The 19,905-nt window shown below is 36.4% G+C and overlaps 1 protein-coding gene across 7 annotated transcripts in view; it reads left to right on the top strand.

The window, feature by feature from the left end:
• Positions 1-19,905, top strand: part of KDM4C (lysine demethylase 4C) — a 383,617-nt gene that overhangs the window by 230,177 nt on the left and 133,535 nt on the right. For all 7 annotated transcript variants that reach the window (XR_004902186.1, XM_036021651.1, XM_028507295.2 and 4 more), the window contains 3 exons: positions 5,099-5,280; positions 6,879-7,092; positions 8,966-9,042. Coding sequence is in view for 6 of the 7 variants with exons in the window: in XM_036021651.1 (XP_035877544.1) it covers positions 5,099-5,280; positions 6,879-7,092; positions 8,966-9,042 (473 nt within the window). In the remaining variant the exon portion in view is untranslated. The remainder of the gene's footprint in view (positions 1-5,098; positions 5,281-6,878; positions 7,093-8,965; positions 9,043-19,905) is intronic.

The following is a 19,905-nucleotide window of genomic DNA, read 5'->3' as shown; positions in this document are numbered from 1 at the left end:
TCCTAAGGACAAATAGATCAAGTGAAAATAAGGAGAGTAGGTAGATTTTACATATTATATACATTTATATATCACTTTAGAATTTATGAAGAACTTTGTGAGAATCTGTCTTACCCAAAGTTATACACCTTCAGAATTAAAGGTTTTGAATTAAAAAAATTTTCAATTATAGTTGATATTTAGTATTATTTTATATTAGATGCATAGCCCAGTGGCCAGACAGCCACACAGTCATCAGTATCCCCTTGATAATTTCACTACCCACCTGGGACTACATACAACTATAGTCACCACAAATACTATTACCATATTCCCTGTGCTGTACTCTGTGGTCCCTGTGGCTATTCTGCACCCACCTATCTGCACCTTCTAATCCCCTCACTTACTTCACTTAGTAAATTGGCACCCCCCCTCCAACTTCCTTGTCCTTGAAATCCTCAGTCTGTTCTCTGTATCTCTGTCTGTTTGCTTATTTTGTTCTTCAGATTCCATATATAGGTCAAAGCATATGGTTTTGTCTTTCTCTGTTTGATTTATTTCACTTATATCCTCTAGGTCCATCCACATTGTCACAAATTGTAAGATTTCATTCTTGTTTATGGTCACTCATCTGTTGATGGGTACTTGGGTTGCTTCTACAGCTTGACTATTGTGAATAATGCTATGGTGAACATGTGTGGGTACATATATTATTCTTTTGATTTAGTGTTTTGGGGTTTTTTGGATATATACCCAGAAGTGGAATCACTGGGCCTTAAGGCAGTTCCATTTTTAGTTTTTTGAGAAACCTCCATACTGTTTGCTACAGTGGCTGCACCAAACTGCATTCCTACCAACAGTACACAACACTGTTGCTAACATCCTTGCCAACATTTGCTGATTTACTGATGACAGCCATTCCGACAGGTGTGAGGTGATAATTTGTATTTTTGTAGTGATTAGTGATGTTAAGCATCATTTTATAAGTGTGTGTGTGTGTGTGTGTGTATGCCACCTGTGTGTACTCTTTGAAGAAATGTTTGTTCAGGTCCTCTTCCCATTCTTTAATTGTTGTTTGTTTGTTTGTTTGCTTATTTGGTGTTGAGTTGTCTGAGTTCTTTATAAATTTGGAACTCCTTATCGGATATGTCATTGACAATATCTTCTTTGGTTCAGTAGGTTTTCTTTTTGCTTTGTTGATTGTTTTCTTTGCTGTGCAAAAACTTCACAGTTTGATGTAGTCCCATTTGTTTATTTTTTTTGTTTCCTTGCTTGATAAGATATACCAGAAAAAATATTACTAAAAAAAAGTGCGTACTCTGGTTCTGAGAGCATCCAAACAGAAGACACATGGTCTTGGGTCAGAGCACGACCCGATCTTTGGATGACAACTATAGACCAGGGTCCTCTACCAGGTCAGTGTTGAGAGGGTTTTAGGATAAGCTCAATTTGCATAGGCTGTCCTAGGTCGTGTCTTGCCGTAGCCCTTGCTTATATCTCTTGCTCTCTGTCCATCCTTAGGAATTATCCTTTTGTACTACTTTTTCTTTATTCTAGGCTTTTTGGAATTAAATAATATTTCCTTCATTCCTAAAAATATTTTCACGACTCCTTACATTAACTTATGACCAAGTAAAGGGATGAAGGCATCATCTATTTGTGTGTTTTAATCTTTTATAATAAAGCAGTGATATAAATTTATTGTGTGCCAATAAGTAGCAATAGCTACTCAAACTCAAGGATTTCTTTCTGTTTAGATCCCATTTTTAGTACATATGTGGGATATATTAGCCTATGGGTTAAGGATTTAATGTTATTTCAAGTTCTGGGGTAGCTTTTCACTTCCATCTTTCATTTTTCAAATCTTAGTCTTTATAGTAAATATTTTAATATTTTGTTTTGTAGGAAAACTGAGGTGGAAGCAGTTTGTGTTCAGAGTCAGATTACTGCATTGCAAATCCATATAGACAAATGTTCTTACATTTTGTTTTGTTTTCAAACTACTACCCATGGCTGAGTTCTAAGGATTTTCTATTATAAATAATTAATAATAATAGTAATAATAATAATAATAACACCATCACCAACAACAATATGGAAGCAGGTACTTTCCTTTTCTCTTCAGTTGGCATTTCACATCTTTGAGTTACCTTTAGCCTCATTCAGCTTTTCTTATTTTTTCATCCGAGCAAATCTATTTTGACTTTTTCTAAAATAAGTAACTCAACAATTCAAGGATTAGAGCAGTCTGGTCCACAGGACCACCCATGCTTGGGCTGTGAGGACTTTGCTCCACACTATTTATTCATAAGTCTGGGACAGCTACTGGTGAGGAATTTTAGAATGTGTCACAGTTCTAGACATTAAGTGCTAGATGTAGCTGTGGCTGCTGTCACCTGCTCTGATATATTGTGCTCTGCTATTGGCATTAAGAACATTCTCTTAACCTGTTATGTCTTTCTCTATTTTTCTCCTTTCTATAAAATTTTCTAAAATGGTATTTTTGTGAAGTAGATATCTAACCCTTTCAGGTTAACAGATGCACGTGCTTAAGAGATCTGACCTTCTAGGGGCATCATATTGAACAAATAAGATTTTACATAGAGATTGTATTTTTTAAAAAATATTTTATTGATTATGCTATTATAGTTGTCCCGGTCCCCCCCTCCCCCCTTTATTCCCCTCTGCCCTGCACACACCCTTCCACCCACATTCCCCCACTTTAGTTCATGTCCATGGGTCATATGTATAAATTCTTTGGCTTCTACATTTCCTATACTATTCTTACTCTCCCCCTGTCTATTTTTTGCCTATCATTTATGCTACTTATCATCTGTACCTTTTCCCCCTCTCACCCCCTCCCACTCCCCAGCTGATAACCCTCTAGGTGATCCCCATTTCTGTGATTCTGTTCCTATTCTAGTTTTTTGATTAGTTTTTTTTAGGTTTGGTTGTTAATTGTGAGTTTGTTGTCATTTTACTGTTCATATTTTCGATTTTCTTTTTCTTGGGTAAGTCCCTTTAACATTTCATATAATGAGGGCTTGGTGATTATGAACTCCTTTCACTTGATCTTATCTGGGAAGCACTTTATCTGTCCTTTCATTCTAAATGATAGCTTTGTTGGACAGAGTAGGTCCTTGCCTTTCATGACTTTGAATACTTCTTTCCAGCTCCTTCTTGCCTGCAAGGTTTCTTTTGAGAAATCAGCTGTTAGTCTAATGGAAACTCCTTTGTAGCTAACTGTCTCCTTTTCTCTTGCTGCTTTTAAGATTCTCTCCTTATCTTTCATCTTGACTAGTGTAATTATGATGTGCCTTGATGTGCTCCTCCTCGCTGAGCTTCCTGGACTTCCTAGAAGTCTATTTCCTTTGCCAGATTGGGGAAGTTCTCCTTCATCATTTGTTCAAATAAGTTTTCAATTTCTTGCTCTTCCTCTTCTCCTTCCGTCACCCCTATGAATTGAATGTTGGAACATTTAAAGATGTCTTGGAGGTTCCTAAGGCTCTCCCTCATTTTTTTGGATTCTTGTTTCTTCCTTCTGTTCTGGTTGAATGTTTATTTCCTCCTTCTGGTTCACACTGTTGATTTGAGTCCCTGTTTCCCTTCCCATCACTGTTGGTTCTTTGTACATTTTCCTTTGTTTCACGTCACATAGCCTTCATTTTTTCCTCTAATTTGTGACTATATTCAACCAATTCTGTGAGCATCCTGATTATCAGTGCTTTGAACTGTGCATCTGATAGGTTGGCTATCTCTTCTTTGCTTAGTTGTATTTTTTCTGGAGCTTTGATCTGTTCTTTCATTTGGGACATTTTTTTTTTGTCTTGGCCCGCTTATTATGTAGCAAGGGTCAGAGCTTTACGTGTTCACCAGGGTGGGGCAACAACCCTCGTCACTGCCTTGCAACCCTGTAAGTGGGGCAGGGGTCTGAGAGGGAACAATGGCACTTGCTCTACCCTGCCGGATTTCAGTCACTTCCCCCACTTCCCACAAGCAAATTGGGCCTTTGTGGCCTGATTCCCATGTGGGTGGGCTTGGTACATTCTAGGACCCTGTTGGTCCCTCCAGTGAACTCTCCTGCAAGGCTGGGAGTTTCTCCTGCTGCCACCTCAACTCCCACAGGTGTTTTCAGTCATAGGTTTGAGGCTTTACTTCCTGGAACTGGAACCCTGGGTTGTGAGGACTGTCTAGTTCCCCAGTTGTTCCTCCTGGTTTATCTTCACTGGAATGTGGGACTGCCCAGTTTGCAATCTGCCACCTTGCAGGGTCCGCCATCCGCCACCTTGCCCTGCAGCCCCCTCCTTGCCCTCCCTGGTCCTCTAGCCACTGCTTTGCCTCAAGTCTTCTCTGTCCAGCTGCCCATCTCCACCCCTCCTACCGGCCTCGATGAATGATTCTTTTTTAACTCCTTGGCTTTCGGGCTTCCATACAGTTCAATGTTTTGTCAATTCTGGTTGTGTTTTGTTGTTAAATTTGTTGTTGACCTTCTTTTGGTTGTGCAAGTAGGCATAGTGTGTTCATCTACACCTCTATCTTGGCTGGAAATCCCAAGATTGTCTTCTATATCCATGTAATGGCACTTTTGCTTGGCATATGATAGATACTCTGTAGATGTTATTTGTTATGAATTTTTGAGCTTAAAAGTTAATTAAATGAAGTCCAATTAGTACATTTTTATTGAACTATGTACTATGTTTAGGTGAGGAAATTAAAAATATTGGTAAGGCAGCTAGTCACTTAGCAGATTCCTCTGTTAGCTGGAGATTATCTCAAATTTATAAGCTATTTCGCTATGGGAGGCATTAATGGTAGCAGTAGAAACATAGACCTAGTAGAGTTGAAAGGAAGGAACAATTTAGTTATTCCTGGCAGGGAAGGAGATGATGTCAAAAGGATGTAGTTGTCTGGCCATCAGATCAGATCTAGTCTGTGAGGACAAGGAGGGTGGGGGAAAAAAACCCATGTTTCACTTCTCTCAGAATCTATTTGAAAGATAAACTAGGTTTCCTGTCTGACATTAATATCACAGACACTTTGGAATGTTTGCTTCTTTTATAACCAGGGTTGTTTTCCCTGAGTCCCATGTTCACTGTGTTTTCATACCCTATCTCTTAAGAATTGCCGGAGGTTCCATCAATTGAGGAAGAAGTGGAAGAAACAGAATCTTGGGCAAAGCCTCTGGTTCACCTTTGGCAGACGAAGTCCCCAAACTTTGTGGCTGAACAAGAGTATAATGCAGCCATGGGCAGAATGGAGCCGTACTGTGCTATCTGTGCTCTCCTCATGCCATACTACAAGGTAATGAGAATGGAGGGGATCCTTGTCAAGGTTTCCTTTCACTGATATACTTTCTGCTACCGTAAAAGCACAGGTGAATAATTGTAAGGTAAGGATGCACATGAAAAAGAAGACATTAATTCTTATGTAGCTAATGGCCATCATAGAGCACCAAACAGAATTTTCAGTCACTACTTGAGAGACATTTCATCATTTTTTAATAAATGATTGGTTTATTTGTTGACCGTAGTTTATTTCAGTCAAGGGACAATTCCAACCTTTTTTTCTACCCTTTTCACTAAGAAACACAGAACTTAAAGCTGAAAAAGAGAGATCTTAGACCTAGTCTGTTTTATGCTTGAAAATATCACTCTCAATAATATAGATGTCAGCTCTGGGGCCACATTTAAAGTGTCTCTCTGTTTTCACACATGGAACATGCAAAAGACACAGCAGGATTCAATTTAAAGTGAATTGTCCAGCTTACCCTCATCAGCCAGCTATGCATGATGCCAGCTCTGCATCATGTTTTCAATAGCATTCCATATCCATTATCCTGATTACATTTTAGCTCACTGAGGGCCATGTTTTCCAGCTCTAACAGACAAAAAGATCTTTAAGAATCTGGTGAGGGTGATGGAATTACCTGATAAGATAAAATGAAGTATATTGATATGAAGATTGTGTTATGGGTTATATTTTCACTAATGGAATTGAAAATATTTTATTCAAGATCACATCGTAGGGTTCCATGTAAAGTAAATGCTTTTCTGTTCAGATATTTCAGAGCATGTAAGTCTGTGATATGCCACATATTTAGATCTTGTAAATAGAGGAAGTACGGTAGATTACTCATCTTAGAATATGACCCTGGTGAGTGACGATCACTTTTGTTTTTCTTTTAAGCCACTAAATTTTTGTTTTCTTAGAAAAACTTCACTTTTTCTTGATTCTTATTTCTATAATGTAATCTGCCTATAATAATTTGCCTAATAATTTAAAAATTCCCACTGAAGTTTAGGGATATTAATATCAGGTCTCTGGAGATAATAAGGTGGTTATTAATTAGAATTTTAAATAAACAGTAAATATTTTAAATATATTTTTGATTAGAGATGACAGTCTTGTTTTGTACATTATATTTTTTATTTAGTGACATGTACCAGATCTTTTTGTCTTGATGTTTTCAAACTCTATGGAGAGGCAGAACCATTCGAAGACTCTCGCAATACTTGTGCATGGTTTTAAACTTAGTTCTTTACAACACTCCATTCAGGTGTTACTGGTAAGATTCTTCAGTAAATGAAACCAAGTTTGTTAACCTAGTGCAAGTAAAGAAATGAAGAAAAATTCATCAGAAAAACTGGTGCTTTCCATGAACTATTTATGTAAGAATATAGTTTTAGTAGCTCATCACTTTCTCATACAAACAGATGCACAGAATGGGGGCCTGAGGAGGACATTGGTAAAAAGCTAACAGCTGGGACAAAAAGAACATGAAGAAAAACTGAAGCTCAAATTTAGTGGATGGAATAGCTGTCAGTAGATTTGAGTGATCAGAACATATGATGAGTTCTTTTCCATGTTTTTTACTCATGTGGAAATCCTATGTTTTTCAGCCAGATAACAGCAATGAAGAAAATGATTCTAGATGGCAGACAAAACCAGATAAAGTCGTTACTTCAGGAGGAAAGACTAAGCCCCTCATTCCAGAGATGTGTTTTATCTATAGCGAAGAAAATATAGAATATTCTCCACCTAATGCCTTCCTGGAAGAGGATGGAACAAGCCTTCTGATTTCCTGTGCAAAGTGTTGCGTACGGGTTCATGCAAGTAAATGAATCTCTCTTCATTAATTGCTGGCTTTTCAGTGCCTCACAGTCTTTATTTCTTACCTCTTTGTAATCTGTCGAAGCTATTGCATTGAACTATTGGTATTCTTAATAGCTAGATAATTCTTTCTCACATTTCTTCTAATGAATGTATGAGTATGTATAATCGTTCTTTTTTTCTCCAGTTTTATACAGTGTCAGTGGAGAGCAGGTCTGGGTTGTTTGTTTGTTTGTTTGTTTGTTTGTTTTGGGTTTAGATGTAGGGTCATTGTGGACTTCCTTTTACATGCTTGGATTTTACTTATTTTAAGCTATAGTTTTTAAAAACTTAGTTTTAATCTCTGATGTTGATTCATAATTCTTTTTCTTTGTGGCTTTTTAAAGAAGAATATTCATTTCTTTTCATTGATGATTTTGGGAATTATTAATGAATTTAGTTAATGAGTTAAGTTTTTATTCTTTTTAAGTATAGGGAGATCCCTTTTGCCTTTCATGGGAGAATAGTCATTACAGGTGTTTTTCCCAGAACTAAAATAGCTAGGCTCCATACCTCTCTTAATTTGGTATTTTCACGTAATTGGATAAGTGGTAAGTAGAGTTTTTTAATTGACCTGCCATGTGAATCCTCTCAAATATGTAAAAGAACCTTTATATATTACAAGTCTATTTGAAAATATTTTAATATTACAGATCTTACCAAATCACATATTCTTTTAACATTCTTATGTAGAGTTTATCTCTGTCAATGTAGTCTCAATGGCTTATAATTAGGTATTACCTCTGTATTTACCTCAGTGCAATACCAGTCTTACATTATGTTTGAACCAGCCTTAGTGCCTGTCATTTATTTATTAATTAGATACATTAGCTTCCTCAAAGGATTTGAACATATCTGTTTGAAATATAATTATAGTAACCTTCTTATTATATTTAGATCCGCTTTTTTATTATTTATATCAATTTGTAACATACATACACACATTCACCCTACATTTTATATGTATAGCAGAGACAAAGCACCATTTCACAAAAAAATTAGGATTTTAATCTTGACTTCTGAATATACTAGCTATGCAGTTTAACCATAGTATTTTGTAAACATGTGCTTGAACTAAACATTTTATGATTTTTGCTTAACTATGATAGATTTTCTTTAGGTAATTACAGTTCTGTTGTTTTCTCTTCCCATCTCAAATGTTATAGAAATGTGACAGTAAAAATTACTTATTTAAATATATGAAAGCCTCTTATTTCAAGAAGTCACGGTAACAAGTTCGTTGGTTCTGCATAATTGCTGCATGTGCTTGCATCATCAGCTATGTCCTTATATAGTTATTTTGAGCCAGGCATATGCGGAATAGACAAGTGGAATTGAACACATTCCTTTATCCCTAAACATGAATTGTGCACCCTCTGTCCCTATCACTGGAATTGAAACTAGTTAAATAGAATTTTTGAAGTGTAATTTCAAATTACAGCAATTTAAAAATATTATGTCAAGGTTTAGTTGTTTTATTTTAAAACTTCTCCAAACTTTGCTTCATGAATTACAACTTATTTTGGAATGTTTTGCATGAGTAAAAGAGTAGACAAGATAATTTAGAAATTTTATACTTGCCCATAAAAGAATTATCAATATTCTCTATGAAAACTAATGTGAGCATTAGTTACTATTAAAACCCACACTCATATTTGGTGGGACTTATATCCTATTAGATATGAGGCATGAGAACCAAAAGTATCTTTGTTTTATCCTAAGAATCAAAAATTGTATGGTAGTCAGTTGCTCTGATTTTATTTATCAAGTGCTAAGATGTGTAATCTGTCACAATGCAAAAAGACCTAATTTGTTAACCCATGTTATTATTTTATAGGTTGTTATGGTATCCCTTCTCATGAAATTTCTGATGGATGGTTATGTGCCCGGTGCAAAAGAAATGCATGGACAGCAGTAAGTAGCTTATGTTACTATCTCCTAGCTCCTCTTCTCACACCACTCACTGTGGACACAGTTAAATCTAGTGGTAAGGTAAGATTGTGCACATGCTTCTGTGTGCAATTCCACCCTTACTATATTTCTAGTCTTTTCTTTTTAAATCATTCACAGTGTTGCCCTATATTCATTCTAGAAATAGTAAATAAATTTTTAGGTATCATTCCTTATCTCTGGAACCTATGGATACTGCCGGTTTATCAGAGCAGGTTCAAAATATTGTTCTCTTTTGCAATTCTTGAAAATAACTATTCAAAGTAACAGTTAAGGTGGGGATCTTCTCTAAGGATGCGATGCTCATATATAACTCTTCAACTAGCATGAGGACTTCCCTCATTTATTTATTCATATATTCACATTGCAGTATATTTTAGAGTTCTCTTGTCCCAGGTACTGTTGTGAACTTGAGACAGACCTTTCAACAACAAATGATCCCCTACTTGGGGGACACAAACTTCTCTTCATTTAAATTGTTTCTCCTGGACTCCATTGAAACTTTAGCTCAATATCCAAGCATTGAGCCCTATTTCATTAATCAAGTATGTCACTTATTTTGCCATTTAATTGTATGCTGCCTTAATTTTTCTTAAAAACTTCTCTTTCAAGAGGTATCAAAACATTCCTGAGGAAAAGAACCTGTCAGATCTGAACACCATATTCCTCACTCTTGATCTTAGAGCAAGTGCTCGGCTTGATGGTTTTGATTGTAATAAGTAGCTATGGTTGCTACTGACAGTGATTGCTAATGATGATGCATTAAATTTCCTTGCAACCAAAGTTAAAAACCTGAAGGACAGAATAACGAACATGCCTTGCATGATGAAAATTTATGGCATGATTATGTATGTTTAGCTCTCAGTGTTGAAATAGGCACATGGTGACTGTAAATTAACGGTGTCCATGGGGATGTCTCTCTGAATGTTCTTTTGCTGACATTCTCTTTTGGCTAGTGAAGGGGAAATCGGTAACACTTTTTCTAGTTCGAGTAATCTGATATATTTGATGTTAGAGGTTAAATATCTAACTTAAGAAGACTTTTCATTAGTGGGTCCAGAAAACATTTTGGTATGTCCTTTAGTGTGGTCATTATGTTAACCAAAACTATGTAAGTGTAGAGAATCTGTAAATTAGCCACGAAGTCCTTATGATAAATATATTCAACTTTTGTTTATCACATAGGTCTTATTCCCATTGTAGGAGCCAAAGAAAAGCTTATAAGAATCAGTTTGACCAGGGGTGTCTTTTCGTTTATCCTCAGGTATAGGCTTAGAGATATGCTATTCCAGTTCACCAAGGCGTGAAGAGATTTCTGTTCCATCCATGGTTACTACCTGGCTCCTGTGCTCACACACTGAGCAGTTTGTTATTTATCAAAGGTACCACTGTTCTTTGCATGGCAGAGCCAGGGCCAGACCTAGGTGACTCACCCTGATTCTAAGTCTGCTTCTAATTAATTAAGCTATTTTCCTTAAGCATGTCTTAAGAAGGAAATGCTTAGATTAACCACTTTTTGGAATTGACTTAAAACATTTTTATATTAATCTTAACCCCCACACCCTTAGGATATACAGTGTTTTCATTTTAATATTGATGCCATATAAACATTTCAACTTGTAATAGAAATGGAATTCTTGAATAGAACTTTACAATGATCTTTTAGAACTACATAATTTCTTATTTCTAAGTGGAAGTAATGCAGATTCACAGTAAGCTAATTTTTAAAAAAAAAATTTATCCATTGTGAGTGAAGTTTGCTTATGAAGCTTTATTTAAAATCTTTTTCTCCTGAGAAATACTTGAATTGCAGTTTAGGCATTGCAGAAAAGTGACTGATAATTTGATATTTTCTCTTTACCTCCCTTATTTAGTGTGATAGTAAGTGTTGCAATATTAAGTTTTACTAAACACTCGAGTATGATTCTTTGGATTTTTGTGGCTGGAATGATTGCATTTAAAGTATCCTAGACTTGACTTCTTTAAGAATCAATCTCACATTGTCACTCTGAGGTTTCAGTGGAGCCCTAGACTTTCTTTGAAATGGAGGCTTTAAAGGAGCTAATTGAACTCTAACAATCTGGGAGGTTAGATGATATCTCATTGCTGGCATGTACTTCACTAACTCTAATTCTTAATTATTTCCTGGGATTTTATTTTTAAATATACTTTGTGAAGGTAGGATTTATTCATCATGAATGCAAAATACTCCAATAGCATATTTTGCTTGGGTTATACATTTATACAACAAATGTGACTGTTCTACTTAATTCTATATCCTTTTGTGATGAGTGCTTTAAAAATCTTGAGGGTAAGAAGGAGGAACCCTGAAACATCTTGTGTCATTCTCATAAGGTATATGTGAGAATTGTATGTGGTGGTTCTTGCTTTAAAGATTCTTTTAAAAAAGAGTATCCATTGATGGATCAATAGATAAAGAAAATATGATATATACATATACATATATACACACACACATATATACATGCATGCAATGGAATATTCAGCCCTAAAAAGAATAAAATCCTGGCATTTGTGACAGTGTGGATGAACCTTGAGGACATTATACTAAGTGAAATAAATCAAAGATAAACACTTTTGCTTTCACTTCTATGTGTAATTATTAAAAAAAAGTGGGACTCATAGAAACAGGATAGATAAGTGATTGCCAGTTGTGAAGGGAGTGGAGAAAATGGGTAAATGTGGAAGAAGATGAATATGTTCTAGGGATCTAATATATAGCACAGTGACTATAACTAACAATCCTGTATTGTATATTTGAATGTTGCTAAAAGAGTAGATCTTGAAAATTCTCATTGCATACCCATACAAAAAGGTAACTGTGAGGTGATGGATGTATTAACTAACTTTATTTTGGTAGTCGTTTCTCAATATATATGTGTATCAAATCATCATATTGTAGACCTTAAACTTATACAATATTACATGTCAGTTATATTTCAATAAAGTTGGAAAAAATGGGAGACTATAACAGTAACTACATGATAGGATTAGATATCAGTAATTTAAATTTTGGAAGCAAGGGCATCTTAGGGATTATTTCACCTGCCCCAGGAAATAACTAAGTAAGTTCATATATTAGATTTGTCAATGTCGTCCTGGACAAGGTAGTTGAGGATTTACACAAGTTGAGGATCAATGCCCACAGACCAGCTGTCTTTTTATTTACCAGTTCAAAAGAGTGGGCATCACTCTGGACCCTACTGCCCGGATAGTTTTTAAGAACTGCAGGCAAGAACTTTGTCTCGTTTATCTCTGTAACACTCCTAATACCTGGTATAGTGCTGGGTCATTCTGAACTGGTAGAGCATAAATAGGAAGGTTGTGATCATGGTAATATGGAGTGGATTTTTATCTGTGACTTTCAGTGCTTGCAGTGTTTCTCAAGTTTTGGTTTAGTGCTCACTGTTTCACCTTGCTACCGTTTCTGTACTTAATCCATTCATGTCAATTAAAATAAGAAATAAGAGGCTCTATTTGAATGTCATGTGTTGGAGGAAGAACAGTTATAAATTTAGGATTTTACCCTAACTTGGATTCTAGGATCCTGGCGGTATGCCCAATGAAATGAAATGGAACAATCCAAGAGCTGCACCCCCAAATACCTATCCTGAGATCCAGGTTGTATAATCATCCTAAAAGTATCGTTTCTTTGTGCCTATTTGTCCTAAGTCAGTACTGCTCATATAAATGGACACAACTCTCTGAAAGCTATGTTTTGAGTTTATGGTTCATTATAATCCAGCTTTATTAGATTATTTTATTTTCAGCTTGTATGTTTTCATCCTTTTTGTGACTATATGATTCATTCTGGAGCAGTTTTTAATCCTTCACTATAATATCACTTCTCAGCATATTCCAAACATTATCAGGTTCTGCTTTTAGGCATAGAATGTCAATATTGTGATTCTAGCTTGTGTTCCTTGTTAATTTGATTCTTAATGTGGATGAAATCACTTTTGACCTAAATTACTATAGTTTGTATCTAATCTGTTTATTGATTTACATGGTATAATGACTATAAGTTACTATTAAAAATATAATGCTAATATGTTTGCTGTAAAATACAGAATTTATATTGTTTTCTTCCAGGTTTTCCCCCACCACTTTCTTATTTTCTTGTTTTTTTAGGTTCAGTTGTTCATAGTTGTGAGCTTGTTGTCATTTTACTGTTCATATTTTTGATCCTCTTTTTCTTAGATAAATCCCTTTAACGTTTCATATCATAAGGGCTTGGTGATGATGAACTCCTTTAACTTGGCCTTATCTGGGAAGCACTTGATTTGCCCTTTCAGTCTAAATGAAAGCTTAGTTGGATAGAGCAATCTTGGATGTAGGTCCTTGCCTTTCATGACTTGGAATACTTCTTTCCAGCTCCTTCTTGCCTGCAAGGTTTCTTTTGAGAAATCAGCCAATAGTCTTCTGGGAACTCCTTTGTAGGTAACTGTTTACTTTTCTTTTGCTGCTTTTAAGATTCTCTCCTTATCTTTAATCTTGAACAATTTAATTATGTGTCTTGGTGTGTTCCTCTTTGGGTCCAACTTGTTTGGGACTCTATGAACTTCCTGCATTTGTATATTTATTTCCTTTGCCAGATTGGGGAAGTTTTCTTTCATTATTTTTCTTAGATACATTTTCAACTTCTTGTTCTTCCCCTTCTCCTTCTGGCACCCCTATGATTCGGGTATTGGAATTTTTAAAGTTGTCCCAGAGGTTCCTAAGCCTCTTCTCATTTTTTTTTTGAATTATTGTTTCTTCATTCTGTTCTGGTAGAATGTTTATTTCTTCCTTTTGTTCCAAATTGTTGGTTTGAGTCCTGGTTTCCTTCCCTTAACTGTTGGTTCCTTGTATGTCTGTCTTTATTTCACTATGTATAGACTTCACTTATTCATTTTGTGATCATACTCAATAATTTCTGTGAGCATCCTGATTACCAGTGTTTTGAACTGTGCATCTGAAAGGTTGGCTATCTCCTTGTCGCTTAGTTCTTTTTCTAGGGTTTAGATGTGTTCTTTCATTTGAGCCATGTTTCTTTGTCTTGGCACATCTGTTACGTTTTAAGGGGCAGAACCTTAGGTATTCACCAAGGTGGGACAACCCACATCATCACCATGTGGTGATGTTGTATGTGGGGAAGGGGTCAGAGAGGGAACAATGCTGCTTTCTTGGCTTTCACCCTGCTTTAAGTCATTTCCCTCCTTCCCACAAGTGACTGATGCCCTTCCAGGTGCTTCCCTGGTGCTGATTCCCCAGTGGGTTGGCTTGTGTATATTCTAGTACCCTGTGGGCCTCTCCAACTGACTCTCCTGAAAGACTGACAATTTCTTCTCCTGCCCCAACACCCACAGATTTTTACAGCCAGATATTCTGAGGCTGTCTTTCCTGGAGCTGGAACTCTGGGTTGCATGGTCTGTTTCACTCCCCACATGTTTCTCCCAGAACATGTGGGACCGCCCTGTTTGCCAGCCACTGCCTCACCATGTGTCCTCTCTGCTCTAGCTTCCCATCTCTGCCCCTCCTACTGGTCTGGGTGAATGTTTCTTCTTTAACTCCTTGGTGGTCGGACTTCCATACAGTTCGATTTTCTGGCAGTTCTGGTTGTTTTTTGTTTTTAAATTAGTTGTTACTCTTATTTTGGTCATGTGAGGAGGTGAAGCGTATCTACCTATGCCCTCTCTTGGCTGAAAGCCTATAATGTAGAATTCTAAAGTGCAAATATATTCAAACAGGTTCTAGTGATTTAAAAGTAATATTGATAAGATTTTATTTCTTAAAATTAGGGATAATGTAGCCTTTGGTGGTATTTTCTTTCCAGGTAATTTGGTTCTTTCTTTTAGGAACTTTTGGGGTGGGCGTGGGGAGCTGTGAGGTTTATTTTTTAATGCCATAAATGGGAGTGGAATCTGAATGTACAGATTGTTCACTTATCATGGAAAGTCACATCATAGTTAGATTTGTGACTTTGACATTTCATGTACATGGCAGCACTAAGCCTGTGCTATAGTTTTTCATTATCAGTGTGAAAAATTCCAAATAAAGTTATCATTCATGCTGTGTCTTACTAGCAAGCTTTTATATTACCTTATATAATTCTTGGGCAGTGGGCACAGCAGATGCAGTAGCTCATGTACACATACATATAATCTAAACAAAATCTAAATTAAAGGAAGAAGCAATGTAATGAGAAGATTTGACCACAGATGTATATCTAAGGTTTCTTCTGGTCCTAAAATCTTATGATTATGTGCTGTTTTGTATTTCCATTTTTCTTTAATTAGTTTTCCTTAAGAATTTGGGACCTTCAAGGAAACTAAATTTATTTCTGTGCTGCTTAACTTAGTCAGAGATGATGAATAACAGAAAGGTATAGGAATAGAAATGGCACTGGTAATTATTGGTAAGATCAGTGCAGTTATTCTGAGGTCCAGGAAACTTTCATTGGTTTAAAAAGAAAACAATGACTGCCGGGCCTTACTAGAACTTTATCTACCTGCTATTTGGGAATGCAAAGCAATAGGCATTATCCTCAGAATTTCTTTTTATTTCAGTATATTCCATTCTACTTCAGGAGAATTTGTTTGAATATTTCCAGTTGAGAAGTAATACAGTGTAAAGAAAAAAGCTATGTATTATATTCTTGAATGAATATTGCTATGCTATGAAAAAGTAATTTTTATAATGGAAAATTAAAAAAACACTTTATAGGCTAGAATTTTCATTTTTATATAATGAAATGCATAATCTAGGTAAGTGCACACATTTAAAAAAATCTATTGAAGAACATTTATTGTACTTTATAGAATAATAAAGTTGTATATGTATATGTATATGTATAATAGCATTCTAGTTTTTTTCCCCAAAGTGGTTCTAAGAAATCAAAGTCCAGGTATGAAACTGGTTTTCGCCTTGGCTGTACATTTATTCACTGTGCCCTTTATCTTGCTTGCTTGTTTTTTAAAATGCAGCACCAATTAGATATAAGCAAGCTATATTTCGATTGATGATCATTTGGAATTTGCATTTTCTTTTACAGTGGAATATGCAGTTGCAATGATTAAACACATTTTGGCATTTATTTATTTTTTTATTGCTTGATTTTAAATCATGTCATTTATAGATTTAGGGATAGTTGCCATTCATGCTCCCTAAAGCTGCACATAGCTATTTAATTTGACTTTTGAACGAAAGTGAAGTCTTTTCTTTGCATAATCGTAGTCACAAAGTTATAAGGTAACTGAGGTAGTAGTTTTTATAAAACCCACTCCCACCGTGTTGCTAGAGCTTATGGGCTAAGTCATTTGTTGGAACGTATCTGAACGCCTGATCTTTGGAGTGTACCTTTGGAGTGTACTACTGTCTTAACACTCATTTTTTCTTCTTATTTTAAAATTACAGTTTATATTGAGCATTACTTTGTATTAGCTTCAGGTGGACAGCACAATGGTCAGACAGTCATACAGTTCATTAACACTCGATTCTTAAGTTTTAGGTATATGTGGAAAGCTGGTAACTGTTGACATATTTAGGAACAATGAAGCCCTATTAATTCCTGGTCTTTTAGGTAGAGTCTTTGACACCCACATTGCATTGAGGCTGGGTTTTATAGAGGTGCATCTGATGTGAAGAAACCCTAAGCACACTTTGTTGAATCTGAAGATACTGCTTTCTCTCCTCTCTCTCTCTCAAGTAGGTGTTCTTTTAGGGAGGAAATTATTAAAGAAAATTTGTGTGGTTGAGGATTATGTTACTTTTACTCTGTAATAGAACCTTTTTATTCCCTCTCCAGTTCCCTAAATAAAAATAGTAATATTGCCATGATGATAGATGATAGAAACTGCCAATAACTTCACTCTTGAAAGTCTTGTTTTTATAAAAGTAAAGGTTCACTTATTAAATTTTGACCTACAAATTCAGAATAATTACTGATTTAAATATAAACTAATATAAGTCTATAAGGGTTAAACTAATATAAGGGTTTAGAATTTTTCTCATTTCCATAAAATTGCACACTGACAAAGCCTAAAGAATTCTTTATCTCAGAAATCTCATTTTATAGATAACCAACCAGGGGTTTGAGAGAGTAAGTCCTTTGCTCAGGATCACTACTCTGTGGTAACTGAGCTGGGATTCATGTCAACACTCAGGCCTCCAGATTCCCAGGCCCAGCATCTTTTATGTCTTTGCAGTTATTTATTTTTAGAGTGAGAAGAAGGCTGAACAAGTGGCCTAATTCTAAACCATAGTTTTGAATGATTTTGTTTAGTTTACATTGAGAATAAAGCCAGTACTAGTTTCTAGTGTAACTGGTTATCTACTTAATATGAAATCATTAGTGTTATTGGGTGGTTCAGTAGAGCAATTTCTTTACTTTTTTCATATTTACTCTAGTTTTGCCTGGAGGACCTTTCCCAGAACTGGATAATCTCCTGAATTCAATTTCCCCACTGACAACAGGGCTGACATTTTTCTTTTGCGAAGAGCTTTGAAGTGGCTTTGTAGATCAGAGCCATTGATTTTCAGATCAGATTGGCTTATGGCCTTGAGAGGTCACAGTGGCACTGCCACTTTTTGTGATGTGTTTTATGCTATATATTTTTTTATTCCATGGGATACTGTCAATACCTGGTGATGAGAGGCTGTCAACCTGAAAGACTGATTTGATCCTCAAACAGTAAAACTAGTAGAAAAAAGAAAGGCTTCATTCTTGTTAAGGCAGGGCATTCACAGGTGGGTGGTGACCGTTTTTAGCCAGGTGGATGCTGACACCATTGCTCTTATCCACAGAGGTGTCCTCTAAGCCTCTAGCCAGGACCCACATGCTCCCATTTGAAGTAATGCCTTTGGGTTCAGAATTACCTCTTGCCTCCTGAGGAGGCAAGAGGTAATTCTGATTAGTTGCAGACTTAAACCTTGGCTTATAAAGGCTGGGGCAGCAATAATTATTTTAAACAAACAGAACAACATGTTTGTGGATATCTGTCCTGAGAACACAGCTGTGATGTGGGGGGTTTTCCGCTAGACAAATGCTTAAAGGCTAAAAAGTTACAAGTCATTTTTTTCTGTCCTTTCTTCTTCCTTTTGCTCAAGAGACATTATTCCTTCCCCAACCCCCACCCCTGGCCCTTTGGTAGAGGCAAGATGGAAAGAGAAGAAGTCTACAAAGCTTATTGTAAGAGAAATTATATTCATAAATAGCTTCTTGATTGAGAACAAATGCCTCATTAATCTTAAGTGCTTCAACCAGAGAGCACAGGAAGAATAATGACTGACATTATGGGGAGCATAACATACTGTACTCTACACCAGGATATGCATGCCCGGAGGTCACTGGGCTACAAGGCACAGCTCCTTAGCAAAGAGGAAAGGGATCACTAGCAAGAGTGCAGGGGAAAGAATTGCAGTGCAGGCATTTCTTATGAATGGCAAAAATTAGTCCAGTGACAGGGGGAAGAAATTATATACTTTGCTATTTGTTATTGAAGGCTATGCTGGAAGAAGGAATAAACCAGTTTTTCTTTGAAAGCCATATGATGTACATTTTTAACAAAATAATATGTATGTTTAACTTGAAGTTCTTTGCTCAGGATCCTGAAAATATTATGTAAATGCAGTAAGTTCAGTCTAGATTACATCTGACCACTCTTCAAATACAGAGGTGCTTTTCCTTGCCACCAACCATGTGCCTGGCATGCTGCCAGTCAGGTGCTCTGTAAATATCAAGTTAATTTTTATGTTGGTGTAAGCAATGTCATGAGAAAGACAAATCCAGGGGGGAAATATAATTTGAAACAAACTCAGACTATGGCTTTCTGTTTCTTCTGTTGTCTTCCTTTCATACAAATGGTTGATTGTATTAAGATAGTTAAAATGTATAGTAAGTATACCAACCCCCTCAAGATGTCCACATCCTAATTCCTGGAACCTGTGGAGTATGTTATGTTCATGAAAAGGGGAATTATGGTAGCAAATGGCATTCAGGCTGCTAATCAGCTGACCCTATGAGAGGGAGATAATCTTGGTTACTTGGGTATACCCAGTGCCATCACAAGGGTTCTTAAATGTGGAGACAGAAAAGGAAGTCAGAGTGTTGTGATGCAAGAAATATTGTACTTGACCTGCTGTTGCCAACTTTGAAGATGGGGGAGGAGGGCCACAGGCCAAGACATGTTGGCAGCCCTGAAAAGCTGCAGAGAGGAAAGAAGGGGATTCTCCCTGAGAGCCTCTATAAAGGAATGATTCTGCGGACACCTTGATTCTAGCCCAGTGAGACCCATTGTGGACTTGTGACCTACTGGATTGTGTACATTTGTGTTGTTTTAAGTCATTAAGTTTGAGGTAAGTTATTATTGCAGTAATAGAGAACAAATACAGTATTTCGGTACTAACCAGGCCCGACCCTGCTTAGCTTCTGAGATCAGACAAGATTGGGCACGTTCAGGGTGGTATGGCCGTAGACCAAATACAGTATTCATTGGAGAGATGATCTTTTGAAAGGGCGATTAATTTTTACTTGAAACTGCTTGGCATTCTACTGGGTATGTTGCATTTTCAGTGTCATCTCTCAAATTCAGTCATCTTTCTCTGCTACCTTCTGGCTTTGTAGCCCACACCCTCTTATCTCTGGACTCTAGCCATCCTTTTTTACTGTGACTTATGATTCAGTAGTGCTCCCAGCATTTCAGTCTCTACCTCCCCTCTTTTCTTTACTTTTGTTTTAGCCACCACATTCCTTCCCCTCCTCTCCTTACTGTGTTTTTAGCTACCACATTCAGCTGCCTTGCCACTCCCTGACTTTATTATTCTCCC

The sequence above is a fragment of the Phyllostomus discolor genome, chromosome 3, assembly GCF_004126475.2.
Source record: "Phyllostomus discolor isolate MPI-MPIP mPhyDis1 chromosome 3, mPhyDis1.pri.v3, whole genome shotgun sequence".
NCBI classification, from domain to species: Eukaryota; Metazoa; Chordata; class Mammalia; order Chiroptera; family Phyllostomidae; genus Phyllostomus; species Phyllostomus discolor.
This window is presented reverse-complemented; position numbering and strand designations above follow the sequence as displayed.